This window comes from Phodopus roborovskii, unplaced genomic scaffold, assembly GCF_943737965.1.
Source record: "Phodopus roborovskii unplaced genomic scaffold, PHOROB, whole genome shotgun sequence".
Taxonomy (NCBI): Eukaryota; Metazoa; Chordata; class Mammalia; order Rodentia; family Cricetidae; genus Phodopus; species Phodopus roborovskii.
In genome coordinates, this window is record NW_026125052.1 from 29,874,039 (window position 1) to 29,902,034 (window position 27,996).

Consider the following 27,996-nt stretch of genomic DNA (forward strand, 5'->3'; position numbering starts at 1 on the left):
GAAGTCAGCCGAGTAAAAGCCGCAAAACCCTACTTCCGTCCCGTGCTGATGACGTCTCCAAGCGCCGGGCCTAAGGGGGGCGGGGCCACCTCAGACATCGCCGTTTTGATTGGTTTCCATTCTGGCGCGGGGTCTGCTGGGATCAGGAGGAAGTTGGTTCTCGTGCACACAGATCGGCCTGTGAGTCATCGGCGTGAGCCACACCGTCCTGAGGGAGTAAGATGGCGGGGAAGAAGAACGTTTTGTCGTCTCTTGCGGTTTATGCGGAAGACTCAGAGCCTGAGTCTGACGGCGAAGCCGGGGTCGACGCTGTCGGCGGCGCGGCAGGTAAGGCCTGGGCTGGAAAGGGGGATCGGCGCCTGCTACGGTTAAAAATGCTGCTTCTCTGGGGAGGTTTGAGGGGAAGGGATGCTCATTGTGCTCCGGGTATCGGACCCTGGGACCCCAAAGCGCAGTCGATGTCCCGGGGCAGGCAGAGCATTAGGACCTGGAGTACAAATGATCTCCCTTCCCGCGAACCCGTGCCGGGCGTCGTGCTGGCCAGATCCGCACCACGGGGTGCCGCATCACTGTCTAGTCCCACCGTCTGGTTTGATGTGGTGAGAGAGTAGTGAAGCGTCCCCGGAGGTGATAAAACCTGTGTTGGTTGAACTGGTGACTTTTGTTTAGGAATAGGCTTTTAAAAGTAGATGCCTCGAACATGCGTGAGTGGTTCTGTAGCTCTAGGATAGAATGTACAGGACATTCCTAAGCCTTTTAAGGGTCCGTTACTTTTGAGTTTTCAAACCCTATTGGTAATCCTTTTGCCCACGGACTGGAAATCTCGATGGGAGTAGACTTCTGGCTTTTTTTGTTTGTTTGTTTGTTTTGTTTTGTTTGTTTTTTGAAACAGGGTTTCTCTGTGTAGCCCTGGCCACCCTTGAACTCTTTTGGTAGACCAGGCTGGCCTCAAACTCAGATCCTCCTGTCTCTGCCTCAACACCCCTGTTCATAATTTGGTCTTCCTAAGTTCAGAATCTGATCTGGGCCTGTAGTCACTTACCCTAGACTTAGGTTCCCTTTTTATTTTCAGGAATAATCTTGGCTGTGCACACCTTTAAACCCAGCACTCAGGAGGCAGAGGCAGGTGGATCTCTGGGAGTTCAAGGCCAGCCTGGTCTACAAAGCTACACAGAGAAACCTTGTCTCAAAAAAACAAGAGAAAGAAAGAAAGGAATGGATGAGTGAATCTTGGCGACTCAATTTCAGAAACATGTTTGCACCCCCTCCCCTCTTTCAGAAGAGAAAGGTGGCTTGGTGTCTGATGCCTATGGAGAGGATGACTTCTCCCGCCTCGGGGGTGATGAAGATGGCTATGAAGACGAGGAGGATGAGAACAGTAAGCAGTCGGTGGGTAAATCTTCCAGATCCAGAGCTGTTGAAAACAGTCCTCCATTCCATGGTTAACCCTGATCTTTTTTCCCATTTGGGAAATGTAGGCCATGGAATAGTGCTCTACCTAAGCATGTCAAGAGCTTGGTCTTCAGCACTGCGAAAGGAACACAAAGTTGAGTTGGTTGAGTAATAGTAGTTCCCTTTGAAAATTAAGTTGGCTTTTCGTCAGGACCATATAGTACTGACTTTGGGATTGTAATTAGGGATTGGGGGGGTGTGTTTTGTTTCAGTTTCTTTGAGACACAAAATTGCTGTGTAGCCTTGAGCTCCAGACCCTCTTGCTTCAGCCTCCTGAGAGCTGGGGTTATAAAGCGTGAGCCCCATGCGTGGCCCGGTTATTCACTATAATCTAAGTGTCAATGGGCGTTTCATGTTGGTTTGTGAGTTCAACTAGTCTTCCTACTTGTGTAAGTATGTTCATTCTTAGTGTATCAGTTACATGTCTGCAATCAACTTTGTATTATTTTTAATCTTTCTTGGAGTTTATTCAAAGCGCTTCGCTTTCTAACAAGTTAAGGAAGGGAAGCTATTTTGCTCTCATCCACTCTGATTCTTTTGTTGTATTTTAATCGGTGTTTTGTGACAGCACCTCTGGCTCCTGATCACAAACTTTCCTGGCACCTAAGAGTAGGAGGAGGACTTGTGTTCTCATTATCAAGAACATTTTAGGACACACGGCCTGGATAGTACAAATCACACTTTAAAATTTGGAAGGGTAAAAGGCAAGGAAATTAGGCTGATGCTTAGAACAAGAAGATGTCTGAGTATTGGTATTGGGTATTGAGTCTGGCCACTTAAAAGCATTGTTCATCAAAATGCTCGCAACATACTTTATTTCTTGGTTATATGTTTTTATGTAAATGTTAGCATTAAAATGCTTTTTAACTAAGTACTGTGGTCCATGCAGGCAATGCTAGCATTCAGGGTGCTAAAGCAGGAAGAGTGAAGATCCCAGAGCTTATATCTGTCCCAAATGGATGAGTAAATAGATGAAGCTGAAGACTGGGGGTGTAGCTCAGTGGTGCAGCTGTAGCACTTAGCTGGCATCACAGGGCCCTGGGTGTGAGCCCTGTTACAACGTGGAAACAAAAGCAAATAAAACATTTCACAGAATGTATTCTTACTCTCTTTTGTGATCATTTTTCATGCCTTTAGCTCCACCCATTGGTGATAATTCAGGGTTGAGTAAAGTAGCTTAGAAAACGTGTGGACTAAGGAAATCACTCCTTTGGTCAAGTTCTGTGTGTGGCATGGATGAAGCCACACACTTGTTCATCAGCATCCACTGCTTGCGCCAGCCTTTACGATTCATGACCTGTAATTCTAGCACTCGGGAGGTAGAAGAATGAGGACCAGAAATTCAAGGTCATTCTTACCTAGAAGGTAGGAAAGAAGGCAGGCAGACATACAAGTTTTGTTAAGTTTCTTGGCTTTTCTTAAATGTGTACGCGCTGCCTCAACACCCAGGACTGTTCTCTTTAGTGCATTTATTTGCGTGTGTGTTTTTAAAATTATTGACCCAAATTTACTTTTTTGTCATATTCAAGCTGTGTATGATACTTTAGTTTAAAACAAAGCTCATCACACCCCTCAGTATGGACAGTGGGAGCTGTGTTAGCATTTTGCCTCGATCCATCCGTCTTTGATTCTGTAGTTGATTCCAATTTAAGGAAGTCATGTAGGTGGCATTATGAGCCTTTGATTCCCTGACACTACCCAGAGCACGTGTCTCAAAACCATCAGTGTAGTTTGTTCACTCTTAGGTGCTACCTGTATTAACTTCCCAAGGGCTGTGTCTTGTTTAGGTTAAAATGTAGTAGGTGGTTCCATATCTACTTCCTAGCTTTTGACCTTAGGTGCATTTGTGTTTGGTGGAATTGTGGGCTCGCTTTGGAGAATTCAGTGCCCACTGACTTGGGCACTGACCTCATTTGGGTAAGGAACAGTGATCCGGGACAGTTATGTGAGCACTGCCCAAAAGGCTGTGCCTTGTCCTTTAGTCCTAAGTCTTTGGAGTTCGTGGTCTGGCAATTTGATGCCATATTTGTGTTACTGTCGATGCTTGAGGTGCTCGTTCACAGCACCTAGGTGTTAAACAGCATGATGGCAGTCTAATGTCAAAGAAGTGGTAGCGGTCATAATCCTGGCTTTAATCCTTGGAGTTTGCCTTTTGGACCCTGTGGCCTGGCCTGACAGTGTGGAACCACATGATTTTGTAAAGGAATTTTCACTGATGTGGACGGTGACACACTGGTTTTAGCGACTGATTCCCCCCTCCCCCCGCCCGCCCCAAGAACATCTCCTTTTCCTTTCTTCTTTTCCCCTAGCTCGGGGTTGCGTGGTAGGGAAGGGTTCTTAGTGGGATGAGCCCAGCTGGGTAGACAGGCTGTTTGCCCTACCGCTGGCTATGTATGTATATTCCCTGGGCCCACTCCTTTTAAGTTTAATCCTCTAAATTCTTTGTCTTGTAGGAAGATGACGATTCAGAGACTGAAAAACCTGAGGCTGATGACCCAAAGGTATTTGGTGTTGGCTGTGGCGGGTGGCTGGATTTGTCAAGGCTTTTCACGGTCTTGCCCAGTTGATGTCGGGTCAGGACCTGCCCCATTAGCACACGCAATGTGGATATTTTCTGGAATGGAGCCAGTCATGGGCAGCTTAATGAGGAGCCTTAAGGCCACTAGGAATCCTTGAAGGCAGTTGGACTTCTTGCCCGGATTCTGTGAGACTTTAGATTCGAAACACACGAGGCCTGCCTGGATCCTGTAACCCATGCATGCTCTACGGCCAGTGTGGGACTTGGTGGTTCGATGAGGGAGGGTTTCTAGAATCAAGGCATAGGACTCCCTTGTCTGTTGTAGTTCCTCTTAGATTCTGAGGGGTTGGGATCAACCTGAGGCCTTGCCAGGGTTGAGTCCAGCCCTCATTTCCCAGGGATGTGCCCTTCTGCTCTGAGGCAGTAATGCAGAGTGGTCCTTTTGGAAAGCATACCTATTTCTTCCCATAGGTCTGTCCTGCAGCAGCTGAGAGTAATGAGCAGTGATTCTTGTCACAGCCCTTAACAAGCCTGTGGTAATGAAGGCCCAGCTGCTTGCTGTGTACTCAGTATTGGAAGTGTACTTTTTGCAAAATGGTACTTTATGCTACATTTTCCCCCCAGGAGTAATCCATGGAGGAGTAAATGCCAGATATCACAATTGCAAACTGCTCAGATGCCAGCCGAAACCTTCAAGGGGTATAATGAAACTTAGGAAAGTTATGCCTGGTTGTGATATGGAACAGTGGGCCCTCATCGTGTATGGGTAATTGGGTACCAGGACACTCCACCATCGTGCCCTGTAGATACCCAAGCCCGTAGCTTCTCACAGACTATTTAATACTTTACCACTGTATATTTGCATATAACCTATGTGAATCCTTCTGCTAGTTTCAGATCATCTCAAAGTTATTTGTACTACCTGGTACATACATTGTAAATCATTGTTACACTGTATTTATTGTTCAGAAAATGATAAAAATCTACTCTTGTCCAACACAGGAGCGATTTAAAAATTTTAAACCTACAGTTGCTTGAATTCATAGATGTGAAACTTGTAAAGATGAAAGGCCAACAGTGTCTGAAAAGATAGCTTGAGCCATTCCAGTGCGGGACTGACTGCCATTGTTACGGCTCTGCAGCCATTGGCAGAGGCTGCAGATAACATGTCTTAGCAAGGAGAATGTGAGAGTGGACAGTGTGGACCCAAAAACTAGGAGCAAACTACTTTCTGTGCCAAGTAAAAAAGCAGGCTAAGAACTGGCTTGGCGGGAGGGTGTCTGGCAGACCTGTGGCTCAACGCTGAAGGCCATCTGGAGAAGTTAGCTGTCACCCCTGTGATCCCAACAGCAAATTCTTGAGGAAAGATTGGTGAGGGGGAGCCCTGTGAAACTTTCTTACTGCTCTGCGTAAGAGCAGTTAGTAAAGAACAGGACGGACAGGCAGGCAGGCAGGCAGGCAGACACACACACACACTCACTCACTTTGTATGGATGGGTGCCTGCTGATGCCAGAAGTGTCTAGTTCTAGAACCTGGAACTAAGAGTTACCGTTGGTCTTGAGCTGTCATGTGGGTTCTGGGAATTGAACTCGGGTTCTGGGTTCTCTGCAAAAGCAGCAAGTGCTTTTAACTTCTGCGCCATCTCTCTCATTCTGTCGGTTTTGTTTTATTTAAGTTTATATGAGAGAGTTTGCTCTCCTAAGCTTTTGATTTGACTAATTCTAACAGAAGGACTTGCAATGTCGTTTGTGTAGCTGGTAAGTTGCTGTTAGGGCTTCATCCACTAGATGGCGCTCTCCTTTTTACTTTTAGCTTGTTCTGTGGGGTTCTCAGAACATTTTGGCTTCATGACTCAACTGAAAAATGCAGGTCCCAACAAGCTTCTGCTCGTTGTATATATTGATATCTTAGCAGTTCAAACTGAGATGCAGTCTCATGCGACTGTGACCCCAACACCAGGGCAGGAAGGAGACACAGCCTTGGAGTTCATTGGCCAGTCAGTCTAGCCAGTTGCTAAGCTACAGGTTCAGGGAAAGACCTTATCTCAGAAACTAAGGTTGTGGATAGTGGAGGGAGATGCTGGGCATCTGCTGCTGACCTCCATGCTTTGGGAGAGCCGATAGTCATGTTCCCATATGTGAACGTCGGGAGGGAAGGGCAGTAGCAGCGTGTTCCCATGAAACAGCACAGAGGGTCGTGGAAAGATTTGCCATCACACAGTCAAGAGCTTTCTGTCATCTCTGGCCAAAGTGGTTTGTGTTCTTCATAAGGTAGTAATCTCACGGTTGGTAGATGTTTCTTAGACTCATAAAACCTATTTGTCACTGATGCTCTAGTTTGTAGTTTGCTTTGAGATTTGACTAAACCCCCAAAGGGCCTGAGCCTCCCAGGACAGGACTTGGTTGCAGTAGAAGGACAACATTGAGCATTCTTTTGCTGCTGTTAGCTGACTTTACAAGTTTGTTTGTTTAAGATTTATTTATTCTGTATACAACATTCTGCCTACATGTATCCCCTGCAGGCCAGAAGAGGGCGCCAGATATGATTATAGATGGTTGTGAGCCACCATGTGGTTGCTGGGAATTGAACCCAGGGTCTCTGGAAGAACAGTCAAAGCTCTTAACCTCTGAGCCATCTCTCCAGCCCCTACTTTAAAAGTGTGTTTGTTTATTTCTGAGACAGAGTTTGTCTGTAACTTTGGAGCCTGTCTTAGAACACACACTCTATAGACCAGGCTGGCTTCAAACTAGAGAGATCCACTTGCCTCTGCCTCCCAAGTCCCGGGATTAAAGGAATGTCTTCACCACCGCCTGGCAAGCTGACTTTAAAATTAAAAAAAAAGAAGAAGAAGCTGGTGTGTTGATTCCTTTAATCTCAACACTCAGCGGCAGTGGACCTTTATGAGTCCAGCCAGCCTGCTCTGGATAGCAAGTTTCCGTACTAAGACTAGATACCGCATTTTTGTTTGTTTTGCTACTTTTCTGTGTTTTAAATTATGTTTGTATGTGTGCATAGCTATGGTGGAGTGGACACTCCTGTGCACCGTGGTGCAATGCAGATGGAGGAGGGGACACGCATGTGCACCGTGGTGCAATGCAGATGGAGCTACATCTTGGTCTCCATCAAACAGAGAGTAGGGTCTGTGCTCTGCAGGCTGTGACTTTGGCACAGATCAGAGGTCAGAGGGGAGGCACCTCCGCATGCCAGTGGAGGTGCTTGCATGCTTCCATGGTTTCTGTTAGTTTCTGGTCTCACCCCCTCAGTAAGCGGTCTGGCCCGTACACGCGTTGATCACTCAACAGAAGGAGGTGCTGCTGTCTAGAAAAAGTCAGGAACAGCAGTGTGAGTCTCCTGGCATGCACTGCAGGCCACCAGACAGCTCCCGTTGGTCTCCTTTCCATTTGCTCTGTGTACGGACACCCCTCTGTGCCGCTCTCCTCTGCCCATGCTTTACCTCCATTGCTCTGGAACATTCCCCATGTTCATTTCTCCCTCCACTCCTTCAGTTCCTGTGGATAAAGGTATTTCCACTTACTGTCCCTGGCACGCCCTTCCGTTGAAAACAAGCAGGGAGAGATGACCTGGAACCAGAAAGATGATGTGGCCTGCTGCCAACCGTCTGGGAGGGCCTGGGTTTGCTAGCTCCCTGAGGTTTTTGGTCTAGGCTCTGGCTCTGCGCTAGGGAAAGAATCCTGGCCTTTCCAGCAGCTAACACTGAGAAGTTGTTGTGGCATTTTTGAAAGAGGTGTGTATGATCCCAATGAAATCAAAAGAAAACATTCTTAAAATGTTAGGGGCCCAAGCTGGGTGTGGTGGCTAACTTAGACGGCTAAGGCAGGAGGGCCACAGATGTAAGGCCAAACTGATCTAAACAGTGAAACCCTGCGGGGGGGGGGGGGGGGGTTCAGCAGGACATGGAGGCACCCACCTTTAAGTCTAGCAGAGGCTGGTTGGTCTCATAGTTCCAGGCCAGCAGACTGAAAACAAGATCGACATGGGAGTCCGTAGCAGCCTTGTAGCTAGGCGGCCTGGGTGGCGCTCCAGCTTGGCTTCCCTCCAGCCGTGGAGCCCAGGTACACACACACCACTTCACCCAGCCCACGGGACTGTGATACCCGTTTTGTGGGGTCTTATGAGGTGGGGTAGGGGCGGGGAGAAAATGCTTCTCCTAAAATGTAGCAGTCTCAAGACTCAAGATGCCTTTGCAGAGGCCTGTGTGCTACAAGGCGGGTGAAGGCATCCTGTAGGCCATGTTCTCAGCTCACTGACTGGGCCTCAGGATTTTAGTTCACATAGCTCCTAGGACAAAGAAATGCTTAGCCGCAGTCACTAAGTATCACTCTTGTCTACACACACACACACACACACACACACACACGGTGTCAGTAGATGTCAACTGTTTCCTATGAGAGCACTAAGTGACCATTCCTTTATGTGCCGTGGGACTCGGGGTGCTCTGCTGCACGGGTTGGAAACTGCAGTGGGAGAGAGTCTCCAAATTGGGCTGAGGATGATGTGAGTCTCTCAGGAGGCCCTGCTCAGCCATGTGAGTGGTTCTGGGGTTCCTGGTCACTAAGGGTACTGGAGATTCACGATGGAGGTACTTATATTGGGCAGACCTGCCTTAATAATCCCTTCATTCTTTCTCCTCTCCCAAGTCATTGCAAATAGACAACAATGCTTTAGATTGTATTTTTCTATAATTGTGGGGTAGGTATATGCACATGAGCACAGTACCCTGGAGACCAGAAAGGCATGGGTGCCCTGGAGCTGACATTGCAGGCCGCTGCGAGCTCCCGGGCTCACTATGTAGCCCTGGCTGTCCTGGAGCTCACCATGTAGACCTGGCTGGCCTCGAACTCACAGAGATCTACCTGCCTCTGTCTCCCAAGTGCTGGAGATTGAAGGTTTGCGCCACCGTGTCTGGCTTGAGAATAGGCCTTTTGTGGCTGTGTTTCTAGTCCATCCAGGGAACCGAAAACTCACAACAGGAAAGCATGTGAGTTCTTAGACCTTAACTCTGTGCGGTAGCAGAGCATGGTGGCTCCGGGCTGCAATCGCAGAGCTCCCTGACACAATCGCAGAGCTCCCTGACACAGAAGGGTCGCCATGAGTAAGAGGCCAGCTTAGACCACCTGATAAATCACAGGTTAGCCTGGTCTGCAGACTGAGACGCTTATCTTAAACCAAGAAACAACTGTAAACTTAAAAATCAAAACAAAATAAAAAAAAACCCCACAAAACAGAATTGTTTGTCTAAAGAAATTATTTAAGGGTGGGGGGGAGAAATTATTTCAAAAGAAAGCCAGATGCCACGGCTCAGGGTAGTAATTCCAGTACTAAAGTCAGGCCAGCCAGGGCTACAGTGTGAGATTCTGTCTTCGCGATAAGAAAGGCAGGCTGGAGAGATGGCAGAGGTGGCTCAGCAGTTAGGCGCTCTTGCCGCTCTTGCAGGAGGGTCCAGGATTAGTCCGCGGTACCCTGGTGCCAACTCACAGCTGTCTGAATGTACCGCAGTCCCAAGGATCTAATGTACCCGCAGGCTCCTGTACATACACATGTTTGCAGGCAAAATACTCATGCACAACACATAAAACTAAATTAAAAAAGAAAACTGGAAGTCATTCTAGCAGTGGCTCCCACGAGCATGGCACTTGTCCACATTGTCCCGTGAACAGGGTTGTCAGATGAAGAGCTGCCTATAGAGTATCTTGGTGGGGGGGGGGCAGCCTCTGTGTGCCTTACACAGATCCAGAGTAAAACCTTGAGCCCCACCCTGTTGAAGCCCAGATAGTTATTCACCCACAGACGGAGGAGAGCTCAAGCAGGGGTTGGGATGTGGTGGCTTTTCTTCTCAGTGCTCAGGAAATCTGAGCTGCATCGTACCCCTTGTTGATGAGGTCTCAGGACCAGCCCTTCCGTTCAAGCCGACTCACACTTTACTCACTAGGGCCTGCAGACGGGAGGTGATCTCCCGGTGCGCTTCTTGGCTTTAGCACGCTGCCAGAGCCTTCTTGACTGCCCCTGCTCCAGGTGTACTGAAGCTGACGCTCCCGGGAGCCCTACCCTCTCTCCTCTGGTTCTGCAGCCAAGAAGAAGCCGCTGCATGCCTGTCTGCCCCCCATCAGCCATGCAAGCCCCAACATACCTCCTTCCTCTCGGAGCCAGATGCCATAGATTGCTAACTGAGGTGTGGCTGGGCCCCTCCTTTCCCAGCTGGGATTCATCTTTTTGAAATTATATGATGCAGAGAATTACCTGTCCTAGGAATGCAGCCCTCCCCACCTCGGGTCTCTTGTTTTATCCATGACCCTTGCAGTGTGGCTGCCTATGTGATTCATGGGTTTTAGGAGAATTTTTTGCCAATTTGGTTGTGGGTTTTATTGTGTTTTGTTGTTGTTTTTCTTTTTGTGAGACAAGGCCTCTGTGTAGCCCTGTCTGTCCTGGAGCTTGCTTTATAGACCAGGCTGCCCTCAAACTCACAGAGATCCTCCTGCCTCTGCCTCTCAAGTGCTGTAGTTGAAGGGGAGCCCACAGTGACCATTTGTACCCTGACTGCTCCAGGGGCCAGGAAAGGGCCACTCTTGGTACGTCCCGAGAAACAACAAAATCCTGCCTCGCTGTCAAGGATAGGCAAGGCTTAGAATAGTCGGGTATCAAAACGCCTCTGGAAGTGGCTCTTGACCAGACTTTCACATTCACATTCAAGCCTGCCTGTTTCAGAAGGTTTTGTGTGACAGCACATACGTTGCCACCCAGCCCTTCATTACAGCTTCGTTTCAATCAGGTATTTTCAGTGGAGAAAGAGACTATTTCCTTCCCCTTCCCCGCCTTTTCTTCAGACTGCAAGGCCAAGCTAGGCTGAGGCTGGCTTAATTTGTTTTGGCAGCCTCTATTTAACCCTTCCTGTGGAAGCTTCTCTGGCATTGGTTGGTGAGTTGAGCCTTCCTGTCTGAGCTGTCTGGGAATGAAGGCAAGTCCAGTGCATCTACAATGGCCCCACCAACTTCCGCCCATTTTTCTGCTAAGTGCACTGTTTCCATCCCTGGCTGGGCCATGTGCCCATGCAGCACCCTGTCCTGGCCCATGGGATACAACTGAAGGAAATGTCTTGATGGTGTTTCTCCACATCTTGCCTGTATGGGAGCTGGCTTCTGGGACACAGGGGTGTGTTCCCACACAGCATGGATTCTTGTGACTTCATTCCCTCACCGGACTGTCCTTTGCATACCCCATCTGTGGCCCTTGGGAGGGTTCAGGCAGGGCTAGGGAAAAGATGGAGACAAGGCCCTCGCAGCTCTGGTTGGCCTTGAATTCCTGACCCTCTTGCCTTTACCTCCCAAGTGTGGTGATTACAGGTGTGTGCCCCAACAGACAAGAGAGCCCTGTTGGTGGCCATTCTGATGCCCCAGGAGGGCTCCCCGGGGTGGTTAGCAGTCCAGAAGTAGCAGCAGGGCCTGGGGGGGTGCAGAGCACGCTTTGCTGGGCTGTTGTGAAAAGTAAGTGAGGTCATTAGTTAAAGGACTTAACATAAAACCTACACTTATTTCCTGGGATTAATTTTCCTTATTCTAGCTGTAGTGCTTGGCCCATCGTCTGTGACATAATAAAGCTTCGGCGAATTATTTATGGAATACTTAAGTGAGCTAACTGTGCAGCAATTGTCTTTTGTTGTTTGTGGATTTGGTCTGTATTTGTATGTTTGTCTTGAGGCAGGGTTTTGCTAGTTGCCTAGCCTGGTGTCACCCCTAAGCAAGTGAAGTGACCAGCCTCTCCACGTAGGGGACATCTGAAGTGCCACCACACCCAGCTTAATTGTGTATTTAAGAGCATTTGGGTGAATGGTGAGAAAGCGCCAGGTATGGCCGTGCAGGCCTGCACTTCCAATGCTGCAGAGGCGTGAGGCAGGGAGGGGACACCAGAGGTTCTGCACTGCAGAGGCCGGGCCCTGACTCAGACAGGCAGACAGCTGTGGGGCCAGAAGCGAGGGTTTAGCTTGAGCTTTGGCCCGTCTCCCGGTCCTAACCAGCCTTCATTGAAAGCTTAGCCCTGTTAGCACTCTTCTGCCTCTTGTGGTGTTTTTAGTGAACCCACACATCAGAGGTAACAGTTGCTAACCGAGCTTGGATCCTAAGGTTATTCCATGGCAGCTGAAGGTAGCCGTGAAACCGGGCTCTAACCTAAAGAAAAACAGTGACAAGTCCCCGGCCAGGCTGCGTGCACACCTGTGATGGCCAGGCAGTTTGAGAGGTCAGTGTGGGCTAGAAGGACCTCACTGGTCAGGCAGGTAGGGGTACAGGAAGCTTTCACAGGCTAAGGACTGAGGTGTGCTTAGAGTGTCTTCTAGATCAGGGGAGCAAAGAGCAGGCTGCCTGTAGAGGAGGGAGGAGAGAAAGCTGGAGCCTTTGGTAGGTCTGGGGGCTATGGTGAAGACTTTTGGGGAGGGACTAGCCTTGAACTAGGCAATGTAGCTGCCTCTACCTCTCCAGTGATGAGATTACAGGTGTGAGCCACCACGTATGGCTTTAAGAATTCCTTTGTTTTTGTTTTGTTTTGTTTGAATGCCTTGAATCCCAGCACTTGGGAGGCAGAGGCAGGTGGATCTTTGTGAGTTCGAGACCACCCTGGTCTACAGAACCAGTACCAAGACAGGCTTCAAAGCTACACAGAGAAACCCTGTCTGCGGGGAGGGGGATTCATTTTGTTGTGGTGGTTTTGCGTAAACTCTGCACAATAAATAAGATAGTATGTTAGGGCTTTGTAGCTGCAAGGACTGTCTCGGGGATACGGTAGGTAGATGCTCAGTCTTCTCCTCGGCTGCCAGGTTACACTGTCCAGCAGGAACTTGCACCGTGTGGTGTGCTTGCCCTGTGCCCTTCTCAGGGTGCCTTCTCTGTGCCTAACACTCCCAAGGCTGGGAAGAAAGCATGGCGCCTCAGCCGGCAGAATCACATGCCTGAGGCTGTGTACTGTGACTCAAGGCTGCCCCTGGAACTTGGTGTGCCCGAGGGGCCGATGGCGGCTGGCTGTACATACCTCCATTCTGTCCAGCACAGCCTGCTGATTCTCCCTCCTAACTCTCCGTAGCTCCTGTCTCACCTGCTCCACAGCTGTGTGTGTGGCTCTTCCTCCCTCTGCCTGTCCTCCATCAGTGACCATGACCAGACCTGTGTATTCTCTGCCTGGCAGCCACACTCCAGGGTCTGTAATTGCTGTGACACAGGCCGGTCACTGATCACATTTCAGTTTTCCTGTCATTGTTCTCTAGCCCCCTGCAGCCACCTCATGCTGTGGCTCCTGAGACCCGAGCCTAGGGGGGGAGGGGGGAGGGGAGGAGGGGGGATGGGGACGGGAGGACGGGAGGGAGGGTACAGGTAGAACAGGGGCCCTTGCCTCAGAGTGGGTGTTGGGACTCTCCTTCCCTCTCCCTCCTGCTCCCTGTATGTGTATTTGACAGGCTCTCGCTACCTCTGTGCAGTCCTGGCTGGACTGGAACTCACTGAGATCGCACGCCTCCGCCTCTGCCTCCGCTCTTTGCTGCTGTTTTCCTCTTCCCAAACAAGAGAGCCCCTGGGCCCCTCGAGGGGCCTTGTCTGTGCTATGGGTTCCAGGTCCCCTGGCTGATCAGACAGCTGCAGCCTGTGTTGGAAGCCAAAGGGAGAGCTGGGCAAGTCCTAACAAGTATCCCCTGGGCACTTCAAACACTGCTTTAGGAAACCAGAAGCGTCTTGTGTCCTGTGTCCTCATGACTCCCCTTCTGGCCCTTTTAAGGGTAGGTGAGTCTGGCCTGGAGCGGGTCTGTAGCAGGTTTCTTACCCTGTTTGCAGTTTAATGATGCCAGCCTGTCTTCCGTCTCCCTGACTCCCTCACTTGCACCGTGGCCGGTGTCATCATAGCTCACCGATGCTGGGTTCGGATTCACATAGGACTCTTAGCATCTGGAGATACTGGCGGGAGGCTGTCTCTCTGGATCGTTGCTTTGGAAGCCTCCCTGGTCTGCCCACCCCATCACTGGGGGCTAGGGCTCTTAAGGATGATTGCACTGTGCCACGGTAGTGGTGGTATTAAACTTAGCTCGGGGATAATCTGTGGTAAATAGTCTGACTTGGGAGCAGTGCGGGATGGGTGCTGGTTGCTTGCTTGTCTTTGCAGTGCTGGGGATTGAACCTGGATTTGTGGATGCTGGGCAACTGCTCTGCCACTGAGCTCGGGGTCCCCGTCGTCACTGGTCCCTTTCCACTTAGCCTTCCTCCGTGCTGTTGATGTCTGGGCCTGTCTCCACTGCAGGACAGGTGATGCGGTGACTCAAGCGCCCCCCCTCCCAGTGGATAGAGAGATGAATTTAGAAAGGCTGAGGAGGAGCCGAGCCACAGATCCTAGGACCAAGCGAGGGGAGAATGTGTTCTCGCCTATGGTATTTCTTCTTATCCCAGAGACAGGACTAAACAACCTCACCTAGGACAGCCAGACCCTTAAAAGAGAAGTGATCTTCTTCCCGTCACTCCGGGGTAGACACTATTAGAATTCTAGTGACTGCCCAGTGTACAGCTCTCTGGAGAATGCTGGGCCCTGGAGACTTGATAGGCTGCCCGCTATGTAGTCCTATGCTTCTGCAGGGGAAGGCGGGAACTCCAGCCGTTTTCCTACGGTCAGCACCCACGACGCTGTCTCCTAGTGGGAAAACACAAGGGAATTTTAGTCCCACGCCTGGTCACTAGAATGTTCCGTAATGTTGAGTTCTCCCAGTGCTACCACAGAAGAGTTGTTGTTGCTCCCTGAGACACAGGCACTGTCTGAACAGCAGCTGATTGATGACTCCAGCCTGGCCTTGATGTGGCAGTCCTCCAGGCCTGCCCCCCAGCCCTCTCTTTGCCCACCTGATTGGCAGGAGGTGGACGGTGAGGAAGGCAAGTTGCTAAGCAGCCTGCCCTTCAACATTGTGCCCTGGCAGTTTGAGTGAATAGTTGTAGTGTTCAGAAAAGAGGGGATTCTGGGTCTGACTCAGAATCAGAGCAGGGGGTCTGACCCTGTCCCAGGGCCACGCCTGGGTTGGAGGGGGTCCCTTCACATCCCCCTCCCTCCCTTACTGCCAGGGCCCAGCTCTGCAGCTGCTCTGATGTGAAGACCCTGTTGTAGAACTGTCGCTGTCTTACCTTCTCTCTCACCAAGCAAGGGAAGGAAAGGAGACCTGGCATCTTCGATGGCCTCCTCCTCTGCTGTTTTTATCAGTATCCTTGTGGCACTGAAGATCCCTGATCTTCCTGAGTTCGAGGGCATTTGGGTCAGCAGAGGCCTTTCTGCTGTGTGCAAGCCTGTAGCCCAGCTGTCATGTTCTCAGTCTCAGTCTGATCAGGTGAAGCTGTGAAATAAGACATTTGCTTTCAGTGAAAATTGTATCTGTAAGGAGCGATGAGGGTCAGGGAGGGTCAGGGACCTCAAGCCAGGAGCTTTGGGGAATCTCAGTCACTAAGGCGTTTCTTTGAGCTGCCCCTTAATGCTCATGGTGTTTGTGTGCAGTGCGAGAACCCCAGGAGCAACCAGTCTTGGGGGTTAGGTGGCACAGAGGGCTCCCTTGTAGCCGCCCTCAGCCGTGTGTTCAGATAAGCTCTCCCAGCCCGGGGGAGCCATTGCCAGGGGCATAGCCACTGCTGTGGGCTCTCAGCAGCTTGGCTGGGGCTGGTCCTGCCTCAGGGCCACGGAGCTCCCAGCTGCCGTGATGGAAGAGAAGTGGTCAGAACTCCGAGGTCCTAGGAACCTTCGGGCATCGCTCACTGTGAGAGTGCTGTGCTGGCAACACGTACCCCTTCACCTTGCACCGGGAGCCCAGCCTACCTTCATGTGTTTCTTTTTCTCCACAGGATAACCCAGAAGCAGAGAAGCGGGATCCCCAGGAATTAGTGGGTGAGTACCCTGGGGCATGCATCCTTCCGAGCCCTTGCCCCGAGCATGCTGGCTTCCATGCCAGGCCTCTCTCTTTTGGGCATCTCTCCGCTGTGAGCAGTTTCCCTCGGTGCTCCCTCCCCAGGCCTTTGGCATTTCCTAGGGTGACTGGGCGAGCCCTCCAGGCAACAGTCTTTGGAAATGGCATTCTTGTGTGCGTTTTTTCTGGGCTTTGGTTGGTTGCCAGTGTTGTCAAGGGAGCTCAGGGTCCCATACAGCTCATCGTGGTCTTTGCTTCTCCCACTGTGCCCTGGACCTGCCCTCTCTGTCTTTGTGTCCCCTTGTCCCCACTACTGTATTCACGTATTCACGTTGCTCGGGGAGTCAGCATGGGGCCTCTGCAGGCACTTTGCTTTGTCCCGGGCAGGAACATGGCTCATGCCTTGGCATGTGCAGCGCTTGGTAACTTTGGAGAGTTGAATAACTTGCAGGAAACCACATTCCCTCCATGCCCTCTGCCAGCCCCGCATCCTAAACCATTTAAAAAGCCGCTCTGCTCCTTAGTTTGGCCATGGACTTGGTAACGGCTCCAAAACCCTGATGCAGGGGAGGTTCCTGGTGTCCCCTGTCAGAGCCTTCCCTCTGCACCAGACATTGCCTGCTCTCTGGCCACTGTGCCAAACTTTAAGGAAAAAAATGTGCTCCTAGTCTCTTTGATTCTGTTCCCAAAGGACACCTGCAGAGCCCACCCTCATCTCCACTGAATTCAGGGTTTAAGCTTTCCAGCCCTGGGGGTTCACAGCTCAGAAGCTTGGCTTGAAGTCTTCCTCCATTGTCCCGCCCACCTGCCCTTCCTCCAAGAAGTACCCACTTATTGGGGATTGTTGACGAGTGACTGGTTTTCCATAACTAAGTGCTGGGAATTAATCAGTCTGTTTGTCTTCTGACCCATTGTGCAAGAGCATAATTACTTGGCCTTGATCCCTGGGTTCTCTGATAGACAGAGTTTAAGTCCCATTTTTAAAAGTCAGCCTGGAGAGACGGCTCAGTGGTTAAGAGCACAGAAGACCCAGGTTCATTTCCCAGCATCCATGATGTCAGATGGTTCACAAGCTCCCACGACTCCAGGTTCAGGGGGTCCACGGCCGTGATGCCCGTACACACGCAGACACACTCACATGCATCTGTGTAAATTAGGAACCAGGGTTTTCTTAAACCTCAGAATTTGTCCTTTAGAAAATGGCACTTGGGATATGACAGCGTAAAGGGCAGAGGAGGTAAGGTACACATCTATCTCATGGAAGTAGGTGGCCTACAAGGTCAGGTGTAGTGGGAGCTGCAGCCTCTCCCATCTGGGGCCCGCTTCACTCTGCTCTTCACCACCGAGAAACAAAGGCTTGGGGTCAGGAGCCACCTGACTGAGCCGCTCATCTTAGCAGCATCAGAGAGTGGCGGCCTGTGCGGGGTGTCAGCTGCACTGCTTCCACGACCAGTGCAGCTCTTCTCTGGTTTGGTTTGGACTTTTCGTGTAGGTAGCACAAACTGGTCTCAGCAACTGTGTGACCCAGGCTGGCTTTAAACTGGCTGGCCCTCTGCCTTAGCCTCCCAAGATCTCCAGTTACAGGAAATGCCACTACCTACACTCAGCCTCTGTGCCGTGTGTTTGAAATAGCTTTTATTGAGGTGCAACTTGTAGAGCAAGAGTTGTGAGTTTAAGTGTGCATTGGTGAATTTTGATAGACACGTAGCTGTGCTAACCCTACCAACCATCAGTTACAAGGCCATTCTAAATGGTCCCTGGTGTTAACTCCCCTGTGCAGAGGACCTGGGTTCAATTCCCAACACCCACATGGCACCTCACAACTGTCTGTAACTCCAGTTCCAGGGGCTCTGATGTCAAAGCACATTATTTTAAGTGATTTTCTTTTTCTTTTTTTTTTTTTTTTTTTTTTTTTTTTTTTTTAAGTAGTAATCTTTCCTTTTAAGATGTATTTATTTACTATGTGTACAGTGTTCTGTCTGGATGTGTGCCTGCAGGCCTGAAGAGGGCACCAGATCACACTAGAGATGGTTGTGAGCCACCATGTGGTTGCTGGGAATTGAACTCAGAACCTCTGGGAGAGTGGCCAGTGCTCTTAACCTCTGAGCCGTCTCTCCAGCCCTGTTCTAACATTTTTGTATAAATGAGGGCCCATTGACACTGGGGCCGGATCATTCTGCTACGAGGCCAGCCTGTGCGTGATAGGGTGCTTAACAGCGCAATTGCTGCCTGCCCGCTGGGCAGCACATTTTTTCTCCTTCCTCCACTGAAATGACAGGCAAGTGTCTCCTGGAGGAGCAGAATCACCACAGGTTGATGTGTGGCACGGACCCCGGATTTCCTGTCTAGCTTTCTGTATTGACATAGTGCCGTAGAGACTGCACCCACGCTGCCGAGCATAGCCGCTCTAACCCCGTGTCTTTTTGGCTAGGCCCCTCTCACTGTAACAGACACGTCTGTCCATCCGCTCCCTTGTGGGGGCGCGGTACATCTTTCATCTGCATTGGTGCAGTACCCTTTTTTCTCCTGATGAGTTGGTTCCTCTTCAGCAGAGTAGCTTCTGAGCGTGGTGTTTGCTGCCCATCAAGTACCCTGCAGGTGACCTCAGCCCCACTGGGACTATCCGCTCCGCTCAGACCCTACCTGGTGGCCATGGATACTGCAGACTTTCCTACAAAGGTGTCCGCAGGGCATGACTCACGCTGGCAACAAGCTTCTCAGATAGAAAGCAAAGCTGCCCTTACAGACCACCCCTGGCGTAGCGAAGCAAGCAGCAGCTGTGGGCAGGGGCTCTGGCTACTCTGAGACCCAGAGGGCAGATTCTTCTGTATCACATTCATTCTAGAAAAGTCACTGAAGTCTGTCTTAAAGTCTGTGCAGTAAACTTTTATCTTATTGTCCAGAATGTGTCACTTGCTTGTCGCTTGCTTGCTTCTAGGGAATGCCCTTGCTTCTACCCTGCACTTAGAGGATTCCTTCTCTTCTTCTGTCTACTGACTATGCCCGAGAGGGTGGGGTTGCTATGGTAACAGTGTCACACCCTGTTTTTCTGAAAAGCTTTCCTGGCAAATGCCAAAGGGCACTCTTTGTCTCTGTCACATGGTCATATACCGTCTCCAGCCTAGCGCCTGCCAAGGCCTTCTTCTGTTACTAATGCACACAAAATGCCACGACCAGCTCTTTCCACCCGTTTCCCCTCTCAACTAGTCCTGTAGTCCAAGCTCAGACCTGGGACTTCTGCTTATCCCAGGGCTGAGAAGAAAGGAGAAGTCATGATTCGGATTGAGCAGCGCTGGGTGGCGCCCCACTTGAGGGCCAGTCAGGAGATGGCAGGAAGGTGCGGTGACGACAGTGTGCAGCCCTTGGGGACTGTCCCCTGGAGACTGTCCTTGGGCTGGGCTGCTACTGCGTCTCAGGCCCACAGCAGGACCTTTGATCTGTGTGGCCCAGCCTGTGCTTAGGGTGTGTCTAGCTACAACCCGCTGGCGGTGCTGAAACCCAGCACAGTTCTCGTATTCTAAGGCTGCCTTGGGCCTGACCCCTGGCCTCAGTGAGTGTGCAGTGTGCACACTCCCGGAACCACAGTAGCTGACCGAGCAAAGTCACTAGTGTTTGGGATCTCTGAGGCCTTGTCCCCTGTCTTACTCAGCACCACATTCGTCACAGCGATGGCAAACCGAGCAGAGATCAAAGCACCTTATCAGCAAAGAAGAAAACATTAACTAAACTGGCTGCAGTGGTGCACACTTGCATTTCCTGCTAACCAAAGGCTGAAGCAGGAGACTCGCTGCAGCCGCAGACTAATGAGGGCTACATACATCCCCTAATTTTATTTTCTTAATCCCTTGACATCTGGGATTGTTTTAAAATAAGGCTCAGCAGCTGACCCATTCTGCTTAGACAGAGCCTGAGTTTGGGTCCCAGCACCCATGTCCAGGGGCTCACAACCCCCATACTCCACCTCCAGGGGATCTGATGCCCTTCCTAAACTCTGAGGGCACTTACACCCACACATGCAAAGAACCCACACACAGGCATAACAGGCATACATGTAATTTTTAAAAAGTAAAATCTTAAAAAGCAAATTCAATCAAGCCTGGGAAGGAGAGACCAAGAAGGCCATGCTACTCTAGCACCTTCCACCCTGGCACTCATCAGCCCTGGGGAGCCGTTCCAAGAAAGGGCTCAGGTAGGGGCCTGGCACACAGTAGGTCCCCGTGACTTAGGTAGGGGGCCTGGCACACAGTAGGTCCCCCGTGGCTTAGGTAGGGGCCTGGCACACAGTAGGTCCCCCGTGGCTTAGGTAGGGGCCTGGCACACAGTAGGTCCCCATGGCTCAGGTAGGGGCCTGGCACACAGTAGGTCCCCGTGGCTCAGGTAGGGGCCTGGCACACAGTAGGTCCCCGTGGCTTAGGTAGGGGCCTGGCACACAGTAGGTCCCCCGTGGCTTAGGTAGGGGCCTGGCACACAGTAGGTCCCCATGGCTCAGGTAGGGGCCTGGCACACAGTAGGTCCCCGTGGCTCAGGTAGGGGCCTGGCACACAGTAGGTCCCCCGTGGCTTAGGTAGGGGGCCTGGCACACAGTAGGTCCCCGTGACTTAGGTAGGGGCCTGGCACACAGTAGGTCCCCCATGGCTTAGGTAGGGGCCTGGCACACAGTAGGTTCTTGGTGGCTTAGGTAGGGGCCTGGCACACAGTAGGTTCTTGGTGGCTTAGGTAGGGGGCCTGGCACACAGTAGGTCCCCAGCAAGTATTCACTGCGTGCTGTTGGCGGTGGCTTTTTGGTGTTCCCCTCCTCCCGGCCCACCCTCTGCTGTTGTTGGTTGTATGGTCCTTTTCATGGTGACTGTTAAAAGAGCATGACAGAACATTACAACAAGCAGCCCATTGTCTGTGTGCCGCAGAGCAGGACTCGGGGCTGGGGTGGCCACAGGCTGCAGGGAACGGAATGAAGAGAGAAGAGGCCAGGCTCGGTGGGCAGTGGCCATCCTCTAGGGAACCGCGCTTGGGAGTCATGGTTCCTCGTCAGAATCAGGCTGTCCCTTCAGGTCTCTTTATGCACACGCTGTTTGGGACCCAAAACACTGGGAACCCTGACCGCAGTTTCTCATAGCTGAGGCAGGACAGCCCCAGGCCAGGATAGCACTGACAGCTCCCACTCCCAGAGAGAGGCCCGTGGAGGCTGGGCCTGGCTTGTACTGAAGCTGACTCGTGTCTCTTCCCTCCCTGGCTTCAGTGTCTTCCAAACTGGCAGCTTGAGATTAAGCCTAGCCAGGCGGAATGTACACTGTAGAAGTTGGCACAGCTTTGAATTGTGCCCCCCCCCCTTCCCCACACTGACACGTTCTCCTTAAAAGTTAGTCCTGGAACTTTGTAGCCTGTGTTACTTACATCTGTCCCCTCTGCCTCAACTTCCCTTCTCCCAGGTTGACACATGGCTTCTGACCTTTTGATGTCAGGTACGCTCGGATGGCCCTGAACAGCCCGCTTTACTGTTGGCACAGCGTGTTGCCCTCTCTGGAGTTGCCTTTACAGCCCTTGGCCTTCCCTCCCAACCCCAGAATGCCCCTTCTGTTTTCTCCACAGCCTCCTTTTCTGAAAGGGTCCGGAACATGTCACCTGATGAGATCAAGATCCCACCAGAACCACCCGGCAGATGTTCCAATCACTTACAAGTAAGCCAGGGTCTGGCTGCCCATGTGGATGGGGTGGCCTGGGTTTCATTGACTGATTGGGCCATGACCTCCAGAGGCCACCACAGAGAGAGGGGCCAAACAAACTGCCAGGTAGGCAGGAGCCTGCCATCTTGGATGCTTCCTGTAAGCCACTGCCACGTTCCCTGCTCTGCCTCCACTGAGGTCCTAAATCCGCATCAACAGAGTAATGTGCATCTTCCGTGTGGCCTCCCTGAGGACCCATTGACATATAAAATAAATCCCACAGTGTGAGATGATGCTTCTGCCCGAAGACCTGACCCAAGGTTTTAAATGCCTAAAGAACAGCAGTTGGCCAAGGGAAACGGGCTCAGTACAGCTGAAACTTTACGTACATGGTTGTTTCTCCTTATCCCTCTGTAAGGTCCCCTGTGAGTGGGCCCTCACAGGGTGGGTAGAGCCGGGCAGTGGTGGCACATGTCCTTTTTAATCCCGCACTTGGGGCAGAAGCAGGTGGGTCTCTATGAGTTTGAGGCCAACCTGGTCTACAGAGCAAGTTCCAGGACAGCCAGAGCTATTATACAGAGAAACCCTCTCAGAAACAAACAAAACACTCAGTAGGGCAGGTGCCCATGGCTACATAACGGAGGGCCTCTCTACCTGCCCTGCCTTTGATCCCGCCTCTTGGCCCCCCCCCCCCACTACCCAGCAAGCTGTGGCACCACCCTGGCGGATGGATGACTAACGGGGCTGAGGAGTGCAGCGGTCCAGGAAAAGCCCGTGTCAGGGCTAGAGCACAGCACAGAGTTTCTTCCTCTCCCGGAAGGCTCCTCCCTCGGCTGAGTTGTCTGCCTCCCTCCCCACCCCAGGGATGGCGTCACCCTCCATGCCAAACAAGTTCGAGCCTGTGAGGACAATCCCAAAGCCCTGCTGGGCAGAAGCAACTAGCCATGTGGAGCTCTTAAGTCAGAGTATTCTTTTTTAATCTGGTAGGGACCATGGCGTTAAAGCACACAGCAGAGCCTCTCATGGCCGTGGAGCCCGATCAAGGCAGCTGTAAGGCGGGTTCTTCTCGGGCTGCTGAGCCTCCAGTGTCAGGCCTGCCTGCAGTGCCCGGCACAGCAGCAAGGGAAGCTCTCTATCCCAGGCTCCCCCATGCTATCTGTCGGCAGAGAGGCGGTCAGGTTTGGCCTTCAGACTGGGGAGTGCTCACCTCTTCTAAAAGTGCTTGGGGGAGCTGCCTAGGACCTCTAACAGGCAAGGCGTCCCTGAATCTTCTCGTTCTCGAGAATCTGTGTGTCACTGCCAGTAGCTGGACGGTATCACTTAGCCCTTGAATTGGACCCGTGCTCCTGGCTCAGATCCCTCATCTCAGAGGAGGCTCTGCCCTGAGTGTCCAGGACCTCATCACTGGCACCAGGCAATATTGATGCCACCGGTTTTAAGGGTTTCTATTGCTCTGGTCTAAAAAGCTGTAACTAAGCTGGGCAGTGGTGGTGCGTGTCTTTAATTTCAGAACGGACCTGCCTACGTGCCATTTTCTGAGAAGATCCCCTCTTCCGGGTGTGCATAGGTTTGTGTCTAGTAGACAAAAACCAACCAGCACAGCCCCTGTCACGGGCTTTGTCTCTTTGGGCCTGTGTTACCGGCTTGGACGCTAGCCATACTGGCCAGGCCAGGCCCCCATGGAGGGGTTTTGGTGAGGGATTGGCTCTTGATCCTTGACTGTGGCCCTCATTTAAGTAGTGTGAGCCAGTTCTCTCGGCCCCCTTGCAGAAGCCACTGCAAGGTGCAGCCCTGCCTCCATCCTGTGTGCCTGGCCTGCGTGCAGCCCTGCCTCCATCCTGAGCATCCCCAAAACTAAAACTTAAAAAAGCATCTAGACAGTTTCAGACCAACTCCAAAACAGTCTGCCTGCCTGTCTCCCTCTCGGGTGGAGGCCCTTTTCCAGAACTCACTTTTGATGCTTGGACCCAGTGTTCACTTGTGCTCGTCAACACTTAAGACTTTATGCTCTTCCTGGGTTTGTGGGTTAGGTTCTTGGTTTCTGGGTGGCTTCAGACTTGACCTTTCTCCCACTCTGTACTGACCATCGAGAATGGATCAGCAATGGACGCTGACTGATTTGGGCTTGTCTCACCTATGCAAAACTGTGCAGAGGCTGGGTGCAAGGTGTGACGGACTGGAGCCAGGCTTCACGTGGTTTGGGGGCACAGACTGGATTGTGCGGGGCAGGCCCCTTTCAGGCTCACCCTCTGTCGCCTTCACAGGACAAGATCCAGAAGCTTTATGAGCGGAAGATAAAGGAGGGAATGGATATGAACTATATTATCCAAAAAAAGAAGGAGTTCCGGAACCCCAGGTGAGCTCATGAGCCTGTGAGACGGGACCAGGAACACCTTGGGAGGCTGTAGGGAAGAGGTCCAGCTTCGATCCCATCTGAGCCCAAAGTGGCTTCACCCAGACTTCCACTTCTTCTAGATGCCTGCTAGGCACATCAGAGGTTTACAGAAAGAATACAGGTTTAAGGTGTGAGCCACTCTATAGTGATGGCTAAGAGGCCTGGCTGGGTTCTGGTCACCAACTTGGTCCTAAAGGAGGCTATTCAATATGTTAATCATTAGAGGTTCTTCCAACTAAAAAACTTGTTTTTGCCTCTTGGTAAAAGGTTTTAGGGACAAAGCTATGTTGGAGGTCTTGGAGATGGGTCTCACTCTAGACCAGGCTGGCCTCAAACTCACAGAATCTGCCTGCCTCTGCCTCCTGAGTGCTGGGACTGGAGGGCTTTGAATACAGGTTGCACGGCTGTATTCTGGGTCTTATTCTGTCAAATGCTACACTAGCTACTGTGTGGGTCTGAGTCTGGAAACCCCAACCCAGCCGTGCTAACTGAAGGCCAGAAACGTCTACATTAGACATAGCATGCCATTGTCGGCTTGATCCCCTCATCCTGGCCTCAGCTACAGCCTATTTGAGGAGGACACAGAGCCAGAAGTGACAACGATCAGGAGCCTGCATTGGGAGAAGTGTGTTGGGTTTGAGGGTTTCATCCAGGGCCCGATGGTTCTGGTTCCATTTGAGGATGTGGGGCCAGTACAGACACTGCCCACTGATTGTCCTGTTCCCTTTTCAGCATCTACGAGAAACTGATCCAGTTCTGTGCCATTGATGAGCTGGGCACCAACTACCCAAAGGTGTGTCCTGTACCCGGGCTGGGTGTGGCTGGGAGCACGGAAAGGTCCCTGGAGCAGCGCTGCTGGCTGGCTAACAGATGCCAGTGGGGGGGCTTGGTCTCTGGGCCCCAACCAGTTAGGAGCCAGGAGTGCCGTTGCCGCCAGCTGAGCTAATGCTCGTTGTCTGAATTCCTAAGAGCACCCTGTTATCTGACTGGTGATTGGGCGCCAGCTGAAGCTCTGCTTCCAAGAGGGCTGGCGCTCCAGCCTGGGAAGACCAATTCTGGGCCCCGTGCTCTCTGGTCTTCTGACTGCAGCTTGACCTTCTCTTTTCAGGATATGTTTGACCCCCATGGCTGGTCTGAAGACTCCTACTATGAGGCTCTGGGTAACCACTATTATCTACTCACCCTCCCTCACACCCTTCCATCTGTCCATCCAGCAGTGAGTTAGGTAATCCAGATTTCAGGGTCTCTATGCCAGGCTGAGTCCACAGCCCTGCTGCCGACTTGGCCTTGGACAGACTGACTCTGCCCTTGCTGACAAGACTTGAACATAGTGATGACAGGTGGTGGGATCAGTTCCTCTGCGCTGATGCCACTCAGTTGATGAGAGCAGAATTGTGGTACAGCCAGGAGCCTTGGGTATGCAGTTGCCTGACCTGCCCAAAGGACTGGGCCTCTGTTGAGGAAACGGTTAGAGCTACAGCTGTGTAGGAGCCAGAATGCCCTGGACAGTGGCAGTATGTGTCCTGAATCCAGTGAGCCTGTAAGTCACAAGTCAGAAGCCTGTAAGCCAGGGCCTGGCTCATTAGAGTGCATATATGTGTTTACTTTGAGCTAGTTAGCAATAATTTTATTGACAATAAAATTCTATATCTGGTGTTTCCTAATGAGTAGGAAGGTACTTCCCTCGGGATCAGCTGACCCTTCCCAGTAGGATGTGCAGCCCCAGATCTTGGTCAAGGCCCACATTCCATGCTGACCAAGGCCTAGCCCTTTATCCTGCCACATGCAGGATGCTGAATCCATGCAATCCTCTATGCCAGAGTAAAGAATACAAAGTCAGGCAGAGGCCTCCCTCAGTCCCCCACTGACTGCTCATAACAGCCTCCTAACGCGCATGCCTCATAAAAGCCTGTGCCTTCTCTCCGCAGCCAAGGCCCAGAAGATTGAAATGGACAAATTGGAAAAGGCCAAAAAGGAGCGAACCAAAGTAAGTAATAACAGATGCTGACAGAGCAGGTGTGTGCAGTGTCTGTCTGTCTGTCTATCAGGTCCTGCTGGGCAGGGCAAGTGTGTGCAGTGTCTGTCTGTCAGGTCCTGCTGGGCAGGGAAGGTGTGTGCAGTGTCTGTCTGTCAGGTCCTTCTGGGCAGAGGCAGGTGTGTGCAGTGTCTGTCTGTCTGTCAGGTCCTGCTGGCTGCCTTCCACCCATCCTCTTCATTGCTCACAGGGCTTTGGGCAGCATTGGCCACGCCCTCTTCAACCAATGATGCTATGTCCTAAACGCCCTCTTCAACCAATGATGCTGTGTCCTAACATCTGACTGTTCTTACAGAAGCCTCCACTGCTCTGTTCTTGGAGGCTTGGCGTTCCGTGCGTTCTGCTTTTCTTCCTCTTTGCAGAGGATTTGTCTCTTGTGGGTCATTGGAGCCCCCCTGACCTGACTAGACAAAGAGGGTGTTCCTTCTGAGAGACTGGGGCCAGGGCCTGCTCCAGTCTGCATCTCTTGGCCTACAGAACTGACCTCGGCAGCCAGCCCATGTGCTTCCCTGTGGACCTCATGTCTGATAGCCACACGAGCTGTCACTTGGACATCAAGCACCACCACTTGTGTGGCAGTGTGATCTGGGTCCTCCAGGAGCATCAGATTAACTCCAAGATCAAAACAGAGTCCTCTATGTACTGTACCGCATGTCAGAGCCCAAGACAGATAGCTGTGATGAAGACACGGCTCCTGCTGCCCTGTGACTCAGTACCTCACAGCAGCTGTGGCCACAAGACACTCCCTTCACCTCCAGGGTTAGGGACTGCAAGGCCTGCTGTGCTGATGGCCTCTCTGAGGCCTTTGTTGGCAGACCAGGACTGTGGGGGCCAGTGCAAGGAGACCCCCCCCTCTTTCCCTCCCTGTCCCCTCCAAACCCTAGGCTCATTGCAGGGATGTGTCTGCAGCACCTAGGGACCACAGCTGCCCCTCCCGGGTGTGAGGAGAAGGGGCGTGGGGTGCCAGGCATATCCGATAACCTGTGAAGCTGGGAGGGCCCATGTGTTGGGAAAGATCTTGGAAGAGTGAGTGCTCAGGCACCTGTCCCTCCTCCAGCCAAGATGCTTTGTGTAAGTGCCAAACTCCTGTCCCCTGGCAGCGGACAGATGGCAGAGGAAGTAGACACAGCTCTGTAATGCTCTCACTGTCCTCTCTCCCCCTCCAGATTGAGTTTGTAACGGGCACCAAGAAAGGCACCACGACCAATGCCACGGCCGCCGCCACCACCACGGCCAGCACAGCTGTTGCAGGTAGAGGCCGCTCACCCAGCCCCAGCATTGCCTCGGGGACAGGCTGAGCCTGGGGCTCCTGGGTTTGTCTGGAAAGGGTCTGTGCTCAGGCGCTGCCCCTCCACTCTGCTGAGTGTGAGCATAGCGAGTCTTGGGCTCTGGGGTAGGTTCCTGGACCAGGGACCCCTGCTTCTACCCCAAGCCTCTGTCCTGCTGGGAAAGGGGCTGTGCCTTTGGGGCCCGCTGTGGTTGGCTTTGATCTAGACTTCTTTCTTGTATCACCTCTAGATGCCCAGAAAAGGAAGAGCAAGTGGGACTCGGCCATCCCCGTGACAACGATAGCACAGCCCACCATCCTCACCACCACAGCCACGCTGCCAGCTGTGGTCACTGTCACCACCAGTGCCAGCGGCTCCAAGACCACCGTCATTTCTGCTGTGGGCACCATAGTGAAGAAAGCCAAGCAGTGACCAGAGGCCACCCCAGGGCCCGGCAGGACGATGCAGCCCAGTGACCACTCCCTCTGTGTGACATCCCAGCCGAGGCCATGGGTGTGATGGACACCGATTAAAAGAACTGTGTTCTTAGGTCCTGGCATGTCACATGCACTGGCCTCTCCTGTGCTGTGTTCAGGCGAACATGAAGCGCTAGTGCCCTCCGTGTCTTGGTCAAGATGACGGCTCAGGGTGAACAGTGCTGTGACAAACTGGGGTGCTCAGAACGGGTGCCCCAGGGAGCTACTGTGCTCATTCCTGGTGTAACACCCCCCCCCCCCCCGTGGTGTG

General features: G+C 51.9%; 1 protein-coding gene across 2 annotated transcripts; it reads left to right on the plus strand.

The window, feature by feature from the left end:
* The first annotated feature begins 180 nt into the window (after window positions 1-180).
* On the plus strand, window positions 181-27,866 carry Sap30bp (SAP30 binding protein). Of its 2 annotated transcripts, XM_051180670.1 has the most exons (11): window positions 184-327; window positions 1,280-1,389; window positions 3,906-3,953; window positions 15,830-15,872; window positions 21,478-21,566; window positions 23,816-23,907; window positions 24,679-24,739; window positions 25,055-25,106; window positions 25,875-25,933; window positions 27,148-27,232; window positions 27,500-27,866. In XM_051180670.1, exons 1-11 carry the CDS (start codon window positions 222-224, stop codon window positions 27,679-27,681), a joined length of 927 nt encoding a protein of 308 aa, XP_051036627.1. In that variant the 5' UTR covers window positions 184-221; the 3' UTR covers window positions 27,682-27,866. The 2 variants fall into 2 exon arrangements, with proteins under 2 accessions (XP_051036638.1, XP_051036627.1); XM_051180681.1 differs by lacking the exon at window positions 3,906-3,953 and having other exon boundaries at window positions 181-327.
* The last annotated feature ends 130 nt before the right edge of the window (window positions 27,867-27,996 follow it).